Source organism: Triticum aestivum, chromosome 3D (assembly GCF_018294505.1).
Source record: "Triticum aestivum cultivar Chinese Spring chromosome 3D, IWGSC CS RefSeq v2.1, whole genome shotgun sequence".
Classification (NCBI taxonomy): domain Eukaryota; kingdom Viridiplantae; phylum Streptophyta; class Magnoliopsida; order Poales; family Poaceae; genus Triticum; species Triticum aestivum.
The window spans coordinates 368,605,792-368,623,499 of NC_057802.1; the positions used below are offsets into that span (position 1 = coordinate 368,605,792).

Consider the following 17,708-nt stretch of genomic DNA (forward strand, 5'->3'; position numbering starts at 1 on the left):
GTAGCAATGATACATACGTGTCGTTTCCCCTTCTGTCACTGGGATCGGGCAACGTAAGATCGAACCCACTACCGGGCACCTCTTCCCATTGCAAGATAAATAGATCAAGTTGGCCAAACAAAACCCAAATATCGAAGAAGAAATACGAGGATATAAGAGATCAGAGAAACTCAAATAACTTTCATGGATATAAAAAGATATGACTGATCATCAACTCGAAGTTCATCAGATCCCAACAAACACATGCAAAAGAGTTACATCATATGGATCTCCAAGAGACCATTGTATTGAGAATTCAGCGAGAGAGAGAAAGCCATCTAGCTACTAACTACAGACTCGAAGGTCTACAAAGAACTACTCATGCATCATCGGAGAGGCACCAATGGAAGTGGTGAACCCCTCCGTGATGGTGTCTAGATTGGATCTGGTGGTTTTGGACTCTACGACGGCTGGATGAATATATCAACGCTTGTTTTAGGGTTTCTGAAATATTGTGGTATTTATAGAGCAAAGAGGCGGTCCGGGGGGCACCCAAGGTGGGCACAACCCACTAGGGCGCCCTGGGCCTCCTGACGCGCCCTGGTGGGTTGTGCCCCCCTCGGGGCACCCCCCAGGTGCAACCAGGGCCCATTGCCTTCCTTCTTGCCCATAAAAAATCATCGTGGAGTTTCGTGGCATTTGGACTCCGTTTGATATTGATTTCCTGCGATGTAAAAAACATGAAAAAACAACAACTGGCACTTGGCACTATGTCAATAGGTTAGTACCAAAAAAAGATATAAAATGACTATAAAATGATTATAAAACATCCAAGATTGATAATAAAACAACATGGAACAATAAAAAATCTATAGATACGTTGGAGACGTATCATTGCCATCCTATGATGTTTGAGTAGATTCGTTTTGTCCTATCGGTTGATTGATGATCGTGATTGGTTTGCATTGTATGTTTTATTTTGCTGCTGTCCTATGGTGCCCACTGTGTCGCGCAAGCGTGTGGATTCCCACTATAGGGTGTTGCAATACGTTCATAATTCTCTTGCAGTGGATGGCGAGAGTGACAGAAGCTTATACCCGAGTAAGTAGGTTGTTGCGTATGTGAGTAAAGAGGACTTGATACTTAATGCTATGGTTGGGTTTTACCTTAATGATCTTTGGTAGTTGCAGATGCTCGCTAGAGTTCCAATCATAAGTGCATATGATCCAAGTACGGAAAGTATGTTAGCTCATGCCTCTCCCTTATATAAAATTACAATAATTATTACCGGTCTAGTTATCGATTGCTTATGGACAAATAACTTTGTTGTGTGATAAAAACCTTTCTACTAAACAACTAACTTTTATTATTTTGCAAATTACTCGTAGTTTTATTTTCGCTAAGTACCTTTAGTTTTATTCGTGCAAACCTATCCTATCACGTACAAAATAGTTTCATACTTGTTCTAGGTAAAGCGAACGTTAAGTGTGCGCAGAGCTGTATCGGTGGTCGATAGAGCTTGAAGGGAATATAAAGTTTACCTTTAGCTTTTCGTTGGATTTCACACCCTTACTTATCGAGAAAGGTTACAATTGATCTCCTGTACTTGTGGGTTATCATACCCTCAATTAGTTGCTCTCACACTACACACGCAATAAATTCTTGAACCTTGTCTAGTCAGTGACACCCCAACATACCAGTACCTAGAGGTAGCCAAGTAGGCCGAATTTAATGGGCCGACACGTAATACATGTGCTTGGCATGGAACTAAACATGCAGTGCCAGGCCTGCGGCACGCCATGTGCCCTTCTCATCCTCTGAGGTGAGGCCCGCATGCCGGCACGACACGGCTCGTTCGCTTTTAGTTTTGTTTTCTTACCAAATTATTGACCCGGAAGGCCAAAAATAGCTCCAAAACTGCCATACATATGTCATGCCGTGCCAATCCAGTTAGTTTTTTTTCAACCAACCCCGTTAGTTAATGTTCCGTGCAGATCCTTAGAGGTGAGGTCCACATGTCGGCATGCCACGGCCCACTTACAAATGGGCCTTCCGTGCTGTGTCAGGCCCGTTGGCCACCTCTGGCAGTACCCCACTCAACATCTGCGAGAGCTATTTCTCACTTTAATGGAGACAATACCTTGCTCTCGCTGAAGAAAGTTTGCTCTCTCGTACGAATCGGGATCGAACCCATGTCTACGAAAAGATGCACATCGCTCCTGGCCACTAGAATAGCATGGGGTTCTTGCATATATTGCTGGGCGCAAACATACTTGACGCGAAAATATCTAGGTTTTCACTGGATTTTTTTTCCTGTTTTTGTTTTTCCTCGTTTTCCCCTATTTTTGTCTGGTTTTATTTTTTCTTCTTCATTTTTTGTTTGGTTTTCTTTTCTCTTCTCCATTTTTTCTTCGGTTTGTTTTCGTTTTCATCCTACATTTTTGTATATGTCAAAAACATTTTATTAATAAGTGATCAACAGTTTTTGTATACACGTTAAAAATTGTCCAAACGCTTATTCAACATTTTCCAAATATTTGTTCAACATTTTTAATACTTATTCAACATTTTTAAATACTTGCTCAATATTTTTCAAGTACTCGTTTAATAGTTTTTAATACTTATTCAAGATTTTTTAAATAGTTTTTCAACATTTTTAAAACTTATTCAAATTTCCAAATACTTGTTCAACATTTTTGAAATACTCGTTCAACATTTTTTAATACTGATTCAACATTTTTTTTAAAACTCGTTCAACATTTTTAATACTTATTCAACATTTTTCCAAAAAAATTCAAAAAAAATTCAACATTTTTTCAAATATTTTTCACATTTTCAAATATTTGTTCAACATTTATTATCAAATACTTGTTCAATATTTGTAATATTTATTCATATTTTCAAATATTTGTTCAACATTTTTCAATAATAGTTTAACATTTTTTACTACTTATTCAACATTTTTGAAATACTTTTTAAATATTTTTCAAATGTGTTTTTGAATTTTGTGTATATATATATTTTTTAAAGTATAAACAAAAGTACAAAGATAAAGCAAAAAACGAGAACAGAAAACAGAAGAAAAAAAAGCAGGTCATGGCCTCCCGCTTGGCTGGGCCGGCCCATCTGGGGCTACCCGCGACGCGAGACTTCCCCCTGTCTCGCTTAAAGCGAGACATAGGGGCGCCCCTCAACATCGACAGTCACCGCTCAACAAAAAAAACCTCGACAGCCAGCAAGGAAGTACCGAAAGTACCCTTCTCTCTCCTCTGGGCTGTGTTCTCCACCCAAATCCAGCCAAAACCCCTCCCCCCTCCTCTCGGTTCGGCGATCGGCGGCGGCGGCGATGAGCGCGGTGAACTTAACGAACGTGGCGGTGCTGAACAACCCCACCTCTTTCGTCAACCCCTTCCAGTTCGAGATCTCGTACGAGTGCCTCGTCGCCCTCGAGGACGGTGCGTTCGCGTCCTTCACCCCCCGCCCCCCCCCCCCCTCCCCCCCTCCCCCGCCGCCGCCGCGAACTTCTCTGCTGCTCTTGTTTGGCGGGCGCTCGTTTCGATTTTGTCATGATTCATGGTTGTTCTTCCGATTCGATTGCTGGATATGCGTGGCTGCTGAAATAGGGGTTGGAGCCTGCGGTTATTGCGGCTTGTATTCTAGGGTTTTAGAGTCGTGGTGGAGCAGTTACTGTACTCGATTGGATTGAATAAGTTGCTCGGAATTGTGGATGGGTGTGATAGATTTACCCTAGTTTGTGATTATTCCATTTTGACGAGTGAAGGGAATTATTAGATCATTTCCTTCTGCTTTGACAATGAAACAGAGCTCTGAAAGCTATACAAGTTTTAGCAGAAAGTAGCAGAGGTTGGTCTGATAAGCTGCCTGTTATCATGATGTGTAGGGTCTCAGCTGGTACTAGACCAATTTCCTCTGGGAAATGTATTGGCCTCTTACATTGAATTTGTCTAGTGTTAGATTCAGAATCCTTCACTGCAACTGATTATATGAACATGGGATTACTGACATACAATTTAAGTGGTCTAGGGAGAAATACGTGTGTTTTTCATTTACTTTATTTGCAAAGTAAATGTCTTCTTCACCATGCAACATGTATATTGTGTGTAGATGCTACGCTGCTGCTATTCTACTATGCAAGTGTGATGGGCTCTGGTTTGTGAATGTTAATCTTCAGTTTAAGAATCAATGATTTTGATTGATGATTGTTAGGCTGTTGGATACAGTGTATTAAGTAGGGCCATACTATTAAGATATATTTGACTAGTCTACAGGTTCTTTCAGTTGAGTTATCTAAAATTAAGGCGGTGATGATGAGTACAGTTTTCTGGAGCTTTACGTGTTTCATTATGTTCTATTTTGTTTATGATACTTGCCGATAAACATATGATTCTATACTGATGCATATTTAACGCAAATCATGTATAGTTACAATCATGAAAAATGCACAGGTTCTTGTATGAAATTGATACTACAGACTGAACAAAATAAGGATAATTTGTGAGTTGCCACTTTCCTGGTCTAGCAAATATATATTATACTTGGCATGTGCATCTACATCCCAGGAGATTGATTTGGATGTCAACATTTGATTAGTTCCCTGTGTAAAAATCTATGGTTTATAGAATAGTTACGGGAATTCATGTTCATGCATCTCTGCTTACATTAGTGTAGTGATGATGATCATGGGAAGACAACTCTTGATAATAGGATCATGATTGATATATTCTTATCTTGCCACTTGTTTATCGTGGCACTTTTTTTTATCTTCTGTTTGGGCACAAGACATAGTTGTTGACCAATTTGCTGAAGCATTTGTTTTTACTAATCAATATTAATTGGGTGTCACATCAAATTGTCATTATGCCTTTGGTGACCATTTTCTTATCATTCTCACATTATTTTCTTCGTGAATTAAGAATTACTGCTATTGTAGAATGAGCTTCTTGATGTTTCTGTTTCTGTTTGGTATGTATTTATGCGCATGTGAGGGCAGTGGACATTTTGTCCTTCTGATAATCTCCTTTAATAATAACCCACACCTCCCCTTAATGTGAAGATGTGCAAAACTTTCCATGACTAAAAAAATAGCCGTTTTGCATCTGTATAGTTTTGACCTACTTAAATATTGAACCTACCATTTGTTATGAGTACCATGAGTATAATGCTGTTCTTTTCCTGGCTGAGTCTGGTGAAGTACTAACAATGAGTTTGTTGGTCGGCCTTCCAGATCTGGAGTGGAAGCTTATATATGTTGGATCAGCTGAAGATGAGAACTATGATCAGCAACTTGAGAGTGTGCTTGTTGGCCCTGTGAATGTTGGGACATACCGTTTTGTTCTGGAGGTAAATAGGTTACTGATCTACGACTCTGTGATGCATCATGAACTCTGATATGAAAATGATGTTTTACAACTGCGCAGAGATCTGCCTATTCATATTACAGTTGGGCAGCTGCTTTGCTCCTACCTCAGATTAAAATTTGTAACACCAGACTGATATGTCTGTTTTTTTGTTTTCAGGCCGACCCCCCTGATCCCTCAAAGATCCGCGAGGAGGACATAATCGGGGTTACAGTGCTTTTGTTGACCTGTTCATACATGGGGCAGGAGTTCATCAGAGTAGGCTACTACGTGAACAATGATTACGATGATGAGCAACTTAGGGAAGAACCCCCAGCGAAGCTGCTGATTGACCGGGTGCAGAGAAATATTTTGACCGACAAGCCCCGAGTCACTAAGTTCCCCATCAATTTCCATCCCGAAACCAGCGGAGGACAGCAGCAAGATCAGCCACAATCAGCTGTACCTGAAAACCAGACAAGCGAAGGGAGCAAGGCCAGCACAGATCTTTGACCTGGTCTGGAAACTTGGGAATGCCAAAATTTTGATCTGCATGCCTTCTAGGTGAGATTGCAATATCAGATGGCTTCCTGGGATGCTGCTGCTACCTGAACCGTCTGTTCTGGTGCGCCACTAAACTAGACTATAGCCAAAAACTCACATTGGTTAGCCATGTGCCTGTGGTGGGTAGGTAAGGTTCTGACACACTGCGTCCTTTTGCTAGTGATGAACTGTAAGCTGGATGTTCATCCAGTGATCCGGTGCAACCGTGGTTGTCTTGTCTCTTGGATTATGTCTGCAGTCGCAAGGGTTCGTTAGATGACTTTGGTCGCCCATAATCATGTTTTGGTCCACTCCTGTTAGCTATTTGTCGAAACCGGGCTGCCCCCTTTCCATTGGTCACGGAAATATTCAGTTCGTACAGACCGAGAGATAGGAAAAGGGGAAGGAAGGGTAGCGAGTTCGAGTAATCCCGCTGGTAAGGGCTCGCCGTTGAGAGTTGAGACGCCTACTACAGGGCAAAATGTCATTAACACTGCTGGTTGCTGTGTACAGAGAAAAGATGGTACATGAAGGTGAAACAAAACATCCACTAGACATAGGTTCCTGTTAGCTATAGCTAGAGCACCAAAGTAGAAATAGGTTCTGCTTTAAGTAGTCCAGCTGATCTCCACGACGCCCGTCACGCTCTATATTCGACTGTTTGCGCAAGCGAGGGGGCTACTCCATCCAAGACGATCGCATTACGATGCTTCTATAGCTCCCATAAGGCGTAATGCTTCTATAGCTCCCATAAGGTTAGCGTAATGATCGCCCTCAACTCCTTTTGTGGGCACCTATAGCTTCCATAAGGTTAGCGTAGTGATTGCCCTCAACTCCTTTTGCGGGCACCTAGTTGAGCTTCTCGTGGTACACCACTCCACCAAAGTGTCGTCAACCGTTGGCGCGTCCCCATGGAGCTCCATAGCCAGAACCAAATCGTCCCTGCAAAGACGCAAGCAAGTAGGATGTGTGTAATCGTCTCCACATGTTGATTGTAGAACAGACATAGTCTTGATGAGGCAAACCCCTTCGATCTAGTCTATCCGAGGTCCAACAAAGGTTCTTCATAGCCAGCCATGAGAAAAAGCGGCACTAGAGCGGCCCATGTTTATATATCTATCACTAATAAAGTGAATAGGTATCTTAGTCGGTTAATGCTATTTTGTAGAAAATCTTCTGATATTTCTGGTAATCAACTTGTAGTTCAATTGCAAAATCAGATTTTCATTTTTGCAGGAAACCCCCTTATGTTTCTGGTAATCAACCCGTAGGCTAGCTTTAAGTCAGTTTTTTGCTTTTGCAAAACCCCTGATATTCGGATCAATCAAACTGTGGTACATATCAAATGCTTCATAGCTTTGAACTCCAACTCCAAATTTAACATGTTATATATGAAATTTGATTAGAAAAATATGTAGAATCTGAGTATGATGTTATTTTACCTGTTAAATGTTTTAAAATGTTATTTATGGTGCAACCTTAATCAATAGCACATGGACCGTCTTTCTTTCATACCGGTTTCGATCTGGATTAGAAAGGAATACCCTAGCAAACACACTGTGATTGTGTGAGCACTGAGGCCATCGTCAGCGAGGGTGGGATGGACGATAAGTGGCAACACATATGAGATGTCATGTGTTCAAATTAAGGATGTGGGCCTATTAGGGTCTTGAGTTAAGTTTATTGGGTTAGGGAAGTGTGGTATTTTTTTCCGTTGCAACACACGTGCTCTTTTACTAGTTTGTCAAACAAACGAACTGCCTCGGTACCATCAGACAAGACACACCTATTGCCGCCGTCAACGTGTTGGAGTAGTCGTCTTTGCTCATTGCACACCCATCGCTCTTCGTCTTCACTCACCGCCGTCGATGATGTCGAAGTCATGGTTTTCTGCGCTGGTAGGTGGCGCCCTCAGATCTCCTTCAGGATCCGGATCTTAGCGTGATCGCTGTTGCTCTCCAGGGCCATCGGCCTCAACGGCAGTCAGCTCCTCCAGGAAGGAGGATACCATCATTCCTCCAGCGACGAGGAGGAGCAACAGCCGTCCTCCTCGCGGAGGCGACTATGACGCTAGGCACAAATGGAGATCATGCTCGAGCGGTAGCTTAGGTACCGCGGTTCGGCGCCACCCTCATCGCCTCGCCACTGTGTCAAGACTGAGTCGGTGTCACCACCGCTCCGGCGCGTTGCCCCCGGAACCATGGCATATGAATCATACATCACCCGAAGGAGGAGCCAGCGTCACCCCCACATAACTGGTACGCCCGTAGCGATGAGCTAGCTTCATCGTCGTGCCATGTCTGGAACGACAAGGCCATGAAAGAGGAGGTATCATCGGTGACTGCGAAGGAGCGTGGGCGCCTCCTCCACTACCTCATTAACCGTGCTGGTAGCGACTCCTTGTCAAGGAGCATCGTGTCGACGAAGGAGAGGGCGTCCAAGGAGGCGGCATGAAGGAATCGGCTTAATGTGGCGTGCCGTGGCATTCGCAAGTCCGATGTTGCATTGGTCTAGTTCCTCGCGAAGGCCTAGGCCCGCTACTTGTCCATAACCACCGCAGAGACTGCACCGCTTCGGCGGGGAGCTAACCAAGTTCGGGGAGGAGTGGCCGCACAAAGGCACCTCCGTTGCCGCCGGCAGGGGCAAGGGCATGGTTCCCGGCCAGGGTTGGCTTTGGCCAAGGCAGCCCTCTACACGACGCAGGAGGAAGCGGAGCGCCTCCTCCGCGAGCGCCAAGCGATGGCCGGGTAGGGCCCTTCCGCCGCTGGAAGGACCACTCCAACGATGACGACGACATGGATGGCAATGGAGATGCCGCCGGCGGGCCGGTCAGGCGTACGAGGTAAACTCCTGCTACAAATTAGCTTACCTTGTTTAGGTTTTAGTTGAACATTGAACAGACAAAATATCATCCGATTTATGTGAAATATATAGAAATTATGTCCGTTTGCATGAATTATGTCTAATTTTTTTAATATTGTGGGCGGAAGTTTACAGCAAGAGTTGGATGGCCTCCTCTCGTATCATCGTCCGCGGAAAAATAATATGTCTGTTTTGGGGATCGGCGTTGGACATGCCCTTATATGACCATAGCCAATTTTTTGGGGGATGTGCGTCATATTTCTTTTCTTGTGCTTAAAAATCTGCAATACATTTGGAAATATAGGAGCCTTGTGACAAGAAGCACATGCCGATGGACGATGGCACACTTGCCTTTGGAATTGGGGCTGTTTGGTTCTAGGCCTAGCAATGCCATACTTTGTCATACAATGTTGTCACACTTGCTTAAGATTTGTTCTTCAAAATGAGAGCAACAAGTTGGCAAGTCTTAAGGGAATCTTGCCACACTTTTTGAGTGTATGTGATGTGGGGCCTTAGTGTGTCTTTCCTAAGGTGTGGCTTGAACCAAATACACATCTAAGTTGGTCAAACTTGCCTAACATTAGTTGTGGCAACCTTTGGCAAACTTAGTCACAATCCAAACAACCCAACTAGCCATACCTGCGCAATGGCACGCCGCGCCCCATCGACACGGTACGTTTGTATATGTTTTTTGGGCTCGTGTGATGAAAAATAAGAGCTTCATATGTGTAAGTTTGTAGTTATAAATCTGTACTCATAAGAAAGCAAGCTCTGCCCCACTATCTTGAAGCTGGCGAACCGTCTCATTCGAGATTTCCTATGGCATGGCAGTAAAGATGCTAGGTCGGGCAGCTACCCCGTCAACTGGCAAAGGGTGTGCCGGCCACGACAGCTTGGGGGCCTCGGCATCCGCGACTTACAGCGCGCCGGCACCGTGCTGCATGCACGCTGGCTATGGCTCTAGGCCACCGACCCGACGAGGCCCTGGGGCCATCTTCACCTGCCCGCCGCCTCCAACGTGAGGCAGATCTTCCGCACCTCGACCTCCTGGACACTCGGTGATGGCAACAAGTGTCGATTTTGGACTGACCCCTGGCTTGACGGCTCCTCAATCGCCGAGATTGCGTCCGCCCTAGTTGCCCTCGTTCCTAAGCGACGCCGTAGCCGCCGGCTTGTCTCAGAAGCACTCCCAGGTAGGTCTGGATTGGAGACATCCAGGGGGCCCTGGGGGTGGAGTCCACCATCCAGTACGTGGATATTTGGCGGCGCCTTAGTGGCATCTCGCTTCAGACCTCACCGAACTCCTGGAAGTGGACCGAGAGCGGCACCTACTCTGCCAAGTCTTGCTACCTCGCGCTCTTCCATGGATCAATTGCTTCCCCGACCTGGAGCCTCACTTGGAAGCCTTGGGCACTAGAGGGGATCAAGATCTTCCTCTGGCTTGCCGGCCTTGATCGGTGCTGGACCTCTGCTCGTCTCGCCCGCCATGGGCTACCGCACAACGCCACCTGTGCACTTTGCGATCAGGACGAAGAGATGATGCACCACTTGCTTATGGGATGCGTCGTGACCCGCACTGTGTGGTACGATATCCTATCCTGGTGCCGCCTCACTACGCCTCCTCCGGACGGCACCATGGACTTCTGCGACTGGTGGGCTACGGCCCTCCACGACTCCTCGGCGGGCTAGCGCAAAGGCCTTGCCTCCCTCGTCGCGCTGACTGCATGGACCATATGGAGGCATCGCAACGCCTGTATCTTCGACGGCGCAACTCCTTCCACCACCCTCCTTGAAAGCTGAATAAAACTGTTGCTTATTGATGATTTGGTGCGGCATACAAGAGTATATAAGAGGGTACAAACCGACTTGGGCTAGGGGTACAAAACTGACTTGGACTAGAAGTCGTATACCATAATGACTACTCTAACATCCCCCCGCAGTATCAACGGCAGGCTCGACGACGTTGAGACTGAAACAGATATCTTGAAACGGCTTAGTAGGCAGTGCCTTGGTGAAAATGTCAGCAAACTGAGCCGTAGAGGGAACATGAAGCACCCGAACCTGACCAAGAGCAACCTTTTCACGAACAAAATGAATATCAATCTCAATATGCTTTGTGCGTCGGTGTTGAACTGGATTGCTGGTCATGTAGACTGCTGATATGTTGTCACAGTAGACAATAGTGGCCTGCTCAATAGGCCTGTGTAGCTCGGAGAGTAACTGCCGAATCCAGATTGTATCTGCAACGGCATGTGCCACAGCGCGATACTCAGCCTCGGCCGACGAACGTGAGACTGTAACCTGTCTTTTCGAAGACCAAGAAATCAAATTGTTACCAAGAAAAACACAAAAACCGGAAGTGGACCTTCGAGTGTCAGGACAACCAGCCCAGTCTGCATCAGAGTATGCGGTAAGCGAGTTTGGAGAAGAATTATTGAGGTGGAGACCATGATTGAGAGTTCCTTTTAAATACCGAAGAATGCGTTTAACATGATTATAGTAAGGAACCTGGGGATCATGCATATAGAGACATGCTTGTTGAACAGCAAAAGAGATTTCAGGACGAGTAATGGTGAGATATTGGAGAGCACCTGTTAGGCTACGATAGAGAGTAGGATCGGAAAAGGGTTCACCGGTAGCCGAAAGTTTAAAACTAGTATCGACAGGAGTGCGAGATGATTGATAGTCAAGCATACCAGCACGATTAAGAAGATCAAGAATATACTGGCGTTGGGAAAGAAAAAGGCTGGAGGAGTCGCGAACAACAGCAATGCCTAAGAAATGATGAAGAAGTCCTAGGTCAGTCATAGAAAATTCAGATCTAAGAAGAGAGACAATATGATCTAAGAACTTTTGAGAGGAGGCGGTAAGAATGATATCATCTACATAGAGAAGTAAATAGGCAGTGTCAGAAGTTTGATGATACACAAAAAGAGAGGTGTCGGAGAGAGATGGAGTGAAGCCTATTGTTTGAATGAAGGAGGAGAAGCGTTGAAACCAAGCTCGTGGGGCCTGTTTAAAACCGTAGAGAGATTTCTGAAGAAGACATACATGAGTTGGAAAGGATGGATTTTCAAAACCCAGAGGTTGCTGGCAGTAGACAGTTTCTTGAAGGGAACCATGGAGGAAAGCATTTTTAACATCAAGTTGGTGAATGGGCCATGAAGAGGAGACAACAACACTAAGAACGGTGCGAATGGTGCTAGGTTTAACAACAGGAGAGAAGGTTTCTTCGTAATCAATTCCTTGTTGCTGAGAAAAGCCACGACAAACCCACCTGGCTTTATATCATGAGAGGCTCCCATCGGAGTGGAACTTTTGGCGAAAAATCCATTTGCCAGAAACAATATTTGTATTGGGAGGACGAGGAACAAGTTGCCAGGTGTTGTTTTGAAGTAAAGCATTATATTCTTCTTGCATGGCAGCGGCCCAATTGGGATCAAGTAGAGCAGTTTTGTAATTCTTTGGAAGAGAAGTGAGAGATACGGAGGTATGAAGGTTTAGGCGGTCTTGGGGTTGATGAAATCCTGATTTGGCCCTAGTACGCATGCGATGACCATTAATCGGGGCTGCTGTAGGAATAGCACAAGGGGGTAAGGTGGGTACTGGTGAGTCCGGCGCAGCGGAAGAGTCGGACGAAGGAGTAGGGCTGGGTGGTGGAGTGGGAGCAGGGCTGGGTGGTGGAGTGGGAGTAGGGGCCGGGGGTGTTGGGGAGGGAGCAGGGGCCGGGGGTGTTGGACGTCTCAGGTGGGGTGAGTGTATGGTTGGGATTGGCTATGGTGGGTGTTAATGGTGGTGGTGATAAGTTGTGTTCGGCAGGTAGGGGAGTATATAGTTGGAAAGGACGGGGAGAGGGGGTGTTTGCGGAGTTAGGGGTGTTGGATGGTGTAGTAGTGCGTTGTGAGAAAGGAAAAATATGCTCAGCAAACGTGACATGACGAGAGACATGAACGTGTCCGGTGTGAAGGTCGAGACAGCAATAGCCTTTGTGCTCGTCAGAGAAGCCGAGAAAAGCACATGGGATAGAGCGTGGTGACAATTTATTTGCAGAAGTGGCGTAGGCATTGGGAAAACAGAGACAGCCGAAAACACGAACCGCGGAGTAGTCGGGGTGGGAAAGAAAGAGGGAATAATAGGGAGTAGTGTTGGGTTTAGTTTTAGAAGGTCGAATATTTAGAAGGAAGGTGGCCATGTGTAGGGCTTCAGCCCAAAACTTGGGAGGCATAGTGTGACGCCCCGATTTGACCGTACACTAATCATGCACGCAAATGTGTACGACCAAGATCAGGGACTCACGGGAAGATATCACAACACAACTCTAAAACATAAATAAGTCATACAAGCATCATAATACAAGCCAGGGGCCTCGAGGGCTCGAATACAAGTGCTCGATCATAGACGAGTCAGCGGAAGCAACAATATCTGAGTACAGACATAAGTTAAACAAGTTTTGCCTTAAGAAGGCTAGCACAAAAGTAGCAACGATCGAAGAGGCAAGGCCTCCTGCCTGGGACCTCCTAACTACTCCTGGTCGTCGTCAGCGGCCTGCACGTAGTAGTAGGCACCTCCAGTGCCGTGGGAGTCGTCGTCGACGGTGGCGTCTGGCTCCTGGACTCCAACATCTGGTTGCGACAACCAGATAGAAAGGAAAGGGGGAAAAGAGGGAGAGAAGCAACCGTGAGTACTCATCCAAAGTACTCGCAAGCAAGGAGCTACACTACATATGCATGGGTATATGTGTAAAGGGGCATATCAGTGGACTGAACTGCAGAATGCCAGAATTAAAAGGGGGATAGCTAGTCCTGTCGAAGACTACGCTTCTGGTCATCTCCATCTTGCAGCATATAGAAGAGAATAGAGTGAAGTCCTCCAAGCAGCATCGCATAGCATAATCCTACCCGGCAATCCCCTCCTCGTCGCCCTGTTAGAGAGCGATCACCGGGTTGTATCTGGCACTTGGAAGGGTGTATTTTATTCAGTATCCAGTTCTAGTTGTCATAAGCTCAAGGTACAACTCCGGGTCGTCCTTTTACCGAGGGACACGGCTATTCGAATAGATAAACTTCCCTGCAGGGGTGCACCACATAACCCAACACGTTCGATCCCAATTGGCCGGACACACTTTTCTGGGTCATGCCCGGCCTCGTAAGATCAACGCGTCGCAGCCCCACCTAAGCACAACAGAGCGGTCAGCACGCCGGTCTAATCCTAAGCGCGCAGGGGTCTGGGCCCATCGCCCTATGCACACCTGCACGTTGCGAACGCGGCCGCGAGCAGACCTAGCAACCCACACGATCACGGCGGTTACGTCAAAGCGGTCCAACACGGCGCGCGCCACTCAGTCGCTGACGTCACGAAGGCTTCGGCTGATACTACGACGCCGGGATACCCATAACTACTCCCGCGTAGATGGTTAGTGCGTATAGACCAAATGGCCAGACTCAGATCAAATACCAAGATCTCGTTAAGCGTGTTAAGTATCCGCGAACGCCGACCAGGGCCAGGCCCACCTCTTACCTAGGCGGTCTCAACCTGCCCTGTCGCTCCGCCACAAAGATCCACTTGCGGGTACTCCTACGAGCCGACCCGACTTTAGTCATCACATGTGTCATGTATATAGTATATAAGTATATACCCGCGATCACCGCCCAGGTGATCACGGCCCGATAGTGTAGCACAGCAGACGGACAAGAATGTAGGGCCACTGATGGAAATCTAGCATCCTATACTAAGAATGTAGGATTGCAGGTAAAGGTATCAACAGTAGTAGCAAGGATAGGCTATGCATCAGAATAGGATATCGAAAAGCAGTAACATGCTACACTACTCTAATGCAAGCAGTATAGAGAAGAGTAGGCGATATCTGGTGATCAAGGGGGGGGCTTGCCTGGTTGCTCTGGCAAGTAGGAGGGGTCGTCGACTCCGTAGTCGAACTGGGCAGCAGCAGTGTCGGTCTCGTAGTCTACCGGAGAGAAGAGGGGGAAGAAACAGTAAATACAATGCAAACATAAGCATGACGATGCGTGACATGACAGTGAGCGGTGCTAGGGGTGTCCTAACGCGACAGTAGGTGGTACCGGTGAAGGGGGGGAACATCCGGGAGGTATCCCCGATGTTTCGCGTTTTCGGACAGACGGACCGGAGGGGGAAAGTTGCTAGTTCGATAGGTTAGGGAGGTGTGGTGGATGAACGGACTGCGTATTCGGATTCGTCTCGTCGTTCTGAGCAACTTTCATATAGAAAACATTTTCATCCGAGTTACGGTTTAAAAGATATGAATTTTCAAAGTTTATTTGATTTTCTGGAATTATTTAATTAACAGAAAAGGGATATGACGTCAGCATGACGTATGAGTGACGTCAGCGGTCAACAGTCCGGGTTGACTGGTCAAACTGACACGGGGGACCCACCTGTCATAGACAGTGGGTTAACAGAGGATTAAACTAATTAACTTTTAGTTAATTAACTACTGGGCCCACCTGTCAGTGAGAGATTATTTAAACTAATTATTTTTATTTATAAAACATTTTCTTTTTCTTTTCTTTTTTTTTAAATTTTGCGGCGGGGCCCGCATGTCAGTGACTGGGCCTGCCCAGTCAGCAGTTGACTGGGTCAACCCAGTCAACTGGGGCCCGTGGGGGCCACTGGCAGAGGCACTGGGGGTGGCCCCAGGCCTGCCACGTCGGCGGCCGGCGCCGGCGCAACTCCGGCGACCCAAAACAGCGGCGGTCCTTCGCCGGATTTGGCCGGAATCGCGCTACGGGGCTCGGGGAGGAACGGGGATAGGCCCTTTCGAAAGAACTCGCAGCGCCGCATCCAGGGGTGGCCGGGGCTTCGCCGGACTCGGCCGGAATCGGCGCCGGCGAGCGGCGGAGGCGGCGGCGCGCACGGGTGCCCGACGGAAACATGGCTACGGCAGGCGGTCGAGCAAGCGGAGGGGCTGGGGAGCTTCTACGTGCGGTGGGGAGCGCTGTGGGCTTGAGCCCGTGACCAAAAGGTCACCGGAGACACGCCGGCGGCGAGCTCCGCGGCGTGGCGTTCGGGCGCGCGCGGGGAAGAAGCTAGGGAGCGCGGGCGAGCTAGCGGAGAGGGGGAGGAGGTAGAGGAGCTCACCGCGCGGCGCAAGAAAAGCCCGTGGGTGGCTTAGTAGCAGCAGGTCGTCGCCGGGGAAGAAGGGGGTCGCCGGCGTCCGAAGATGAAGGCGAGCTCGGGGAGGCCGATGCAGTGGCTCCGAGCTTCGACGGAGAGGCGGAGGGGGTGTAGTCGAGGGCGGCGACGTCGTACGACACGGCGAGGTGGCGAGTGGGGCACGGTGGCCGCGTGAACGAGGGGAACGGCGGCTAGCGCGTCGGGCGTGGGGAAGAGGGGGGGCGGCGCGGATCCGGGGGAGGGAAGGGGGAGGCGCGGGGGCCGAGAGGGAGAGCGGGGGTGAGTGGGAGAGAGGCCCGAGGAGGCGGGGGAGCTGGCGACCTTATCCCCTCCGGCGTCGGTGCCGGCGAGGGGGTCGGGCGGCAGCGCGCCCCTGTTCCGACCCGGTCGGGGGAACAGGGAAGGGGCGAGGGAGGAGGTGGGCTGGGCCGGGGGCGCGGCTGCGGCCCAGTTTGGGCCGGGGGGGCAGTGGGGGGGAAGCGGGCCTTTTTCCCCTTTTTTTCTTTTTCTCTGCCTGGGTTCTGTTTTCTGTTTTCTCTTTATTTGCTTATTCCCTTTTCTGTTTTATTTCATTTAAAAGTATTTAGACATTTTATAAAAAATGTGTTTTCTCCACCATAATTACCAGTGTATTATTTAGCACCCACTGAACATTTTTGTTTGAATTTTCGAAAACTTTTATTTTTCACTTTAATTATATTTGAAGTTTGAGCTAGGAGTTTGAAAGGAAGGTGATTCAAATGTGATCAAGCCCTGTTTAGCAACATGATTAGCTTAATCACAGGGGGTTACTGTAGCATGATTCTCAGGGTGTTACAAATCTCCTCCACTACAAGAAATCTCGTCCCGAGATTTAGGAGGTAGAAGGAAACAGTGCGGGGTATTCTTCGCGCAGACGATCCTCTCGTTCCCAAGTGGCCTCATCTTCAGAATGGTGCGACCACTGGACTTTGAGAAACTTGATCGCCTTCTGACGTGTGCGGCGTTCAGCTTGGTCGAGAATGCGGACCGGATGCTCCTTATAGGAGAGGTCTTGCTGTAATTCGAGCACTTCATGATCCACAGCTCGGATTGGATCCTTGAAGCAACGGCGGAGCTGTGACACATGGAACACATCGTGAACCTGAGAAAGGTTCGGCGGTAGCTCCAGTTGGTATGCCACTTTTCCACGCCTTTCGAGAATAGTGAATGGGCCAATATAGCGAGGAGCTAGTTTGCCCTTGATCCCGAAGCGGTGAGCACCCTTCATAGGTGTGACTCGAAGATAAGCCTTTTCGCCAGGTTGATAGACCATGTCTTTATGATGACGGTCATACTGACTCTTCTGACGTGACTGAGCAGTCTTGAGATTCTCGCGAATAATGCGGACTTGTTCTTCGGCATCTTGGATAATATCCGGTCCGATGAGTGGACGTTCCCCAGTTTCTGACCAGTTCAGAGGGGTTCGGCACTTTCGTCCATATAACACTTCGAAGGGGGCCATCTTCAGACTAGCTTGATAGCTATTATTATAAGAGAACTCAGCATACGGGAGAGATTCCTCCCATTTCTTGCCGAAGGAAATAACGCAAGCTCGAAGCATGTCTTCGAGAACTTGATTGACGCGTTCAACTTGTCCTTGCGATTGAGGATGAAACGCAGTACTGAATGACAGATGAGTTCCCATTGCTTCTTGGAAACTTGCCCAGAATCTTGAAGTGAATAAGCTACCACGGTCTGAACTGATAACCAATGGAATACCGTGGAGTGAAACAATCCTGGACATATAGAGCGTTGCCAACTGGCTAGCAGTGATCGTTTCTTTGACTGCCAGAAATG

The 17,708-nt window shown here is 47.6% G+C and overlaps 1 protein-coding gene across 1 annotated transcript; it reads left to right on the plus strand.

Annotated features, from left to right (window-relative positions):
- Positions 1-3,191: 3,191 nt before the first annotated feature.
- LOC123078956 (histone chaperone ASF1B) lies at positions 3,192-6,154 on the plus strand. The gene is made up of 3 exons (XM_044501616.1): positions 3,192-3,434; positions 5,225-5,340; positions 5,517-6,154. Exons 1-3 carry the CDS (start codon positions 3,326-3,328, stop codon positions 5,847-5,849), a joined length of 558 nt encoding a protein of 185 aa, XP_044357551.1. The 5' UTR covers positions 3,192-3,325; the 3' UTR covers positions 5,850-6,154.
- The last annotated feature ends 11,554 nt before the right edge of the window (positions 6,155-17,708 follow it).

Coding starts and splice junctions, on each gene's coding strand:
- LOC123078956 (XM_044501616.1), top strand. CDS start 3,326: ATGAGCGCGGTGAACTTAACGAACGTGGCGGTGCTGAACAACCCCACC. Junction 3,435..5,224: donor CCTCGTCGCCCTCGAGGACG/GTGCGTTCGCGT, acceptor TCGGCCTTCCAG/ATCTGGAGTGGAAGCTTATA. Junction 5,341..5,516: donor CATACCGTTTTGTTCTGGAG/GTAAATAGGTTA, acceptor TTTTGTTTTCAG/GCCGACCCCCCTGATCCCTC.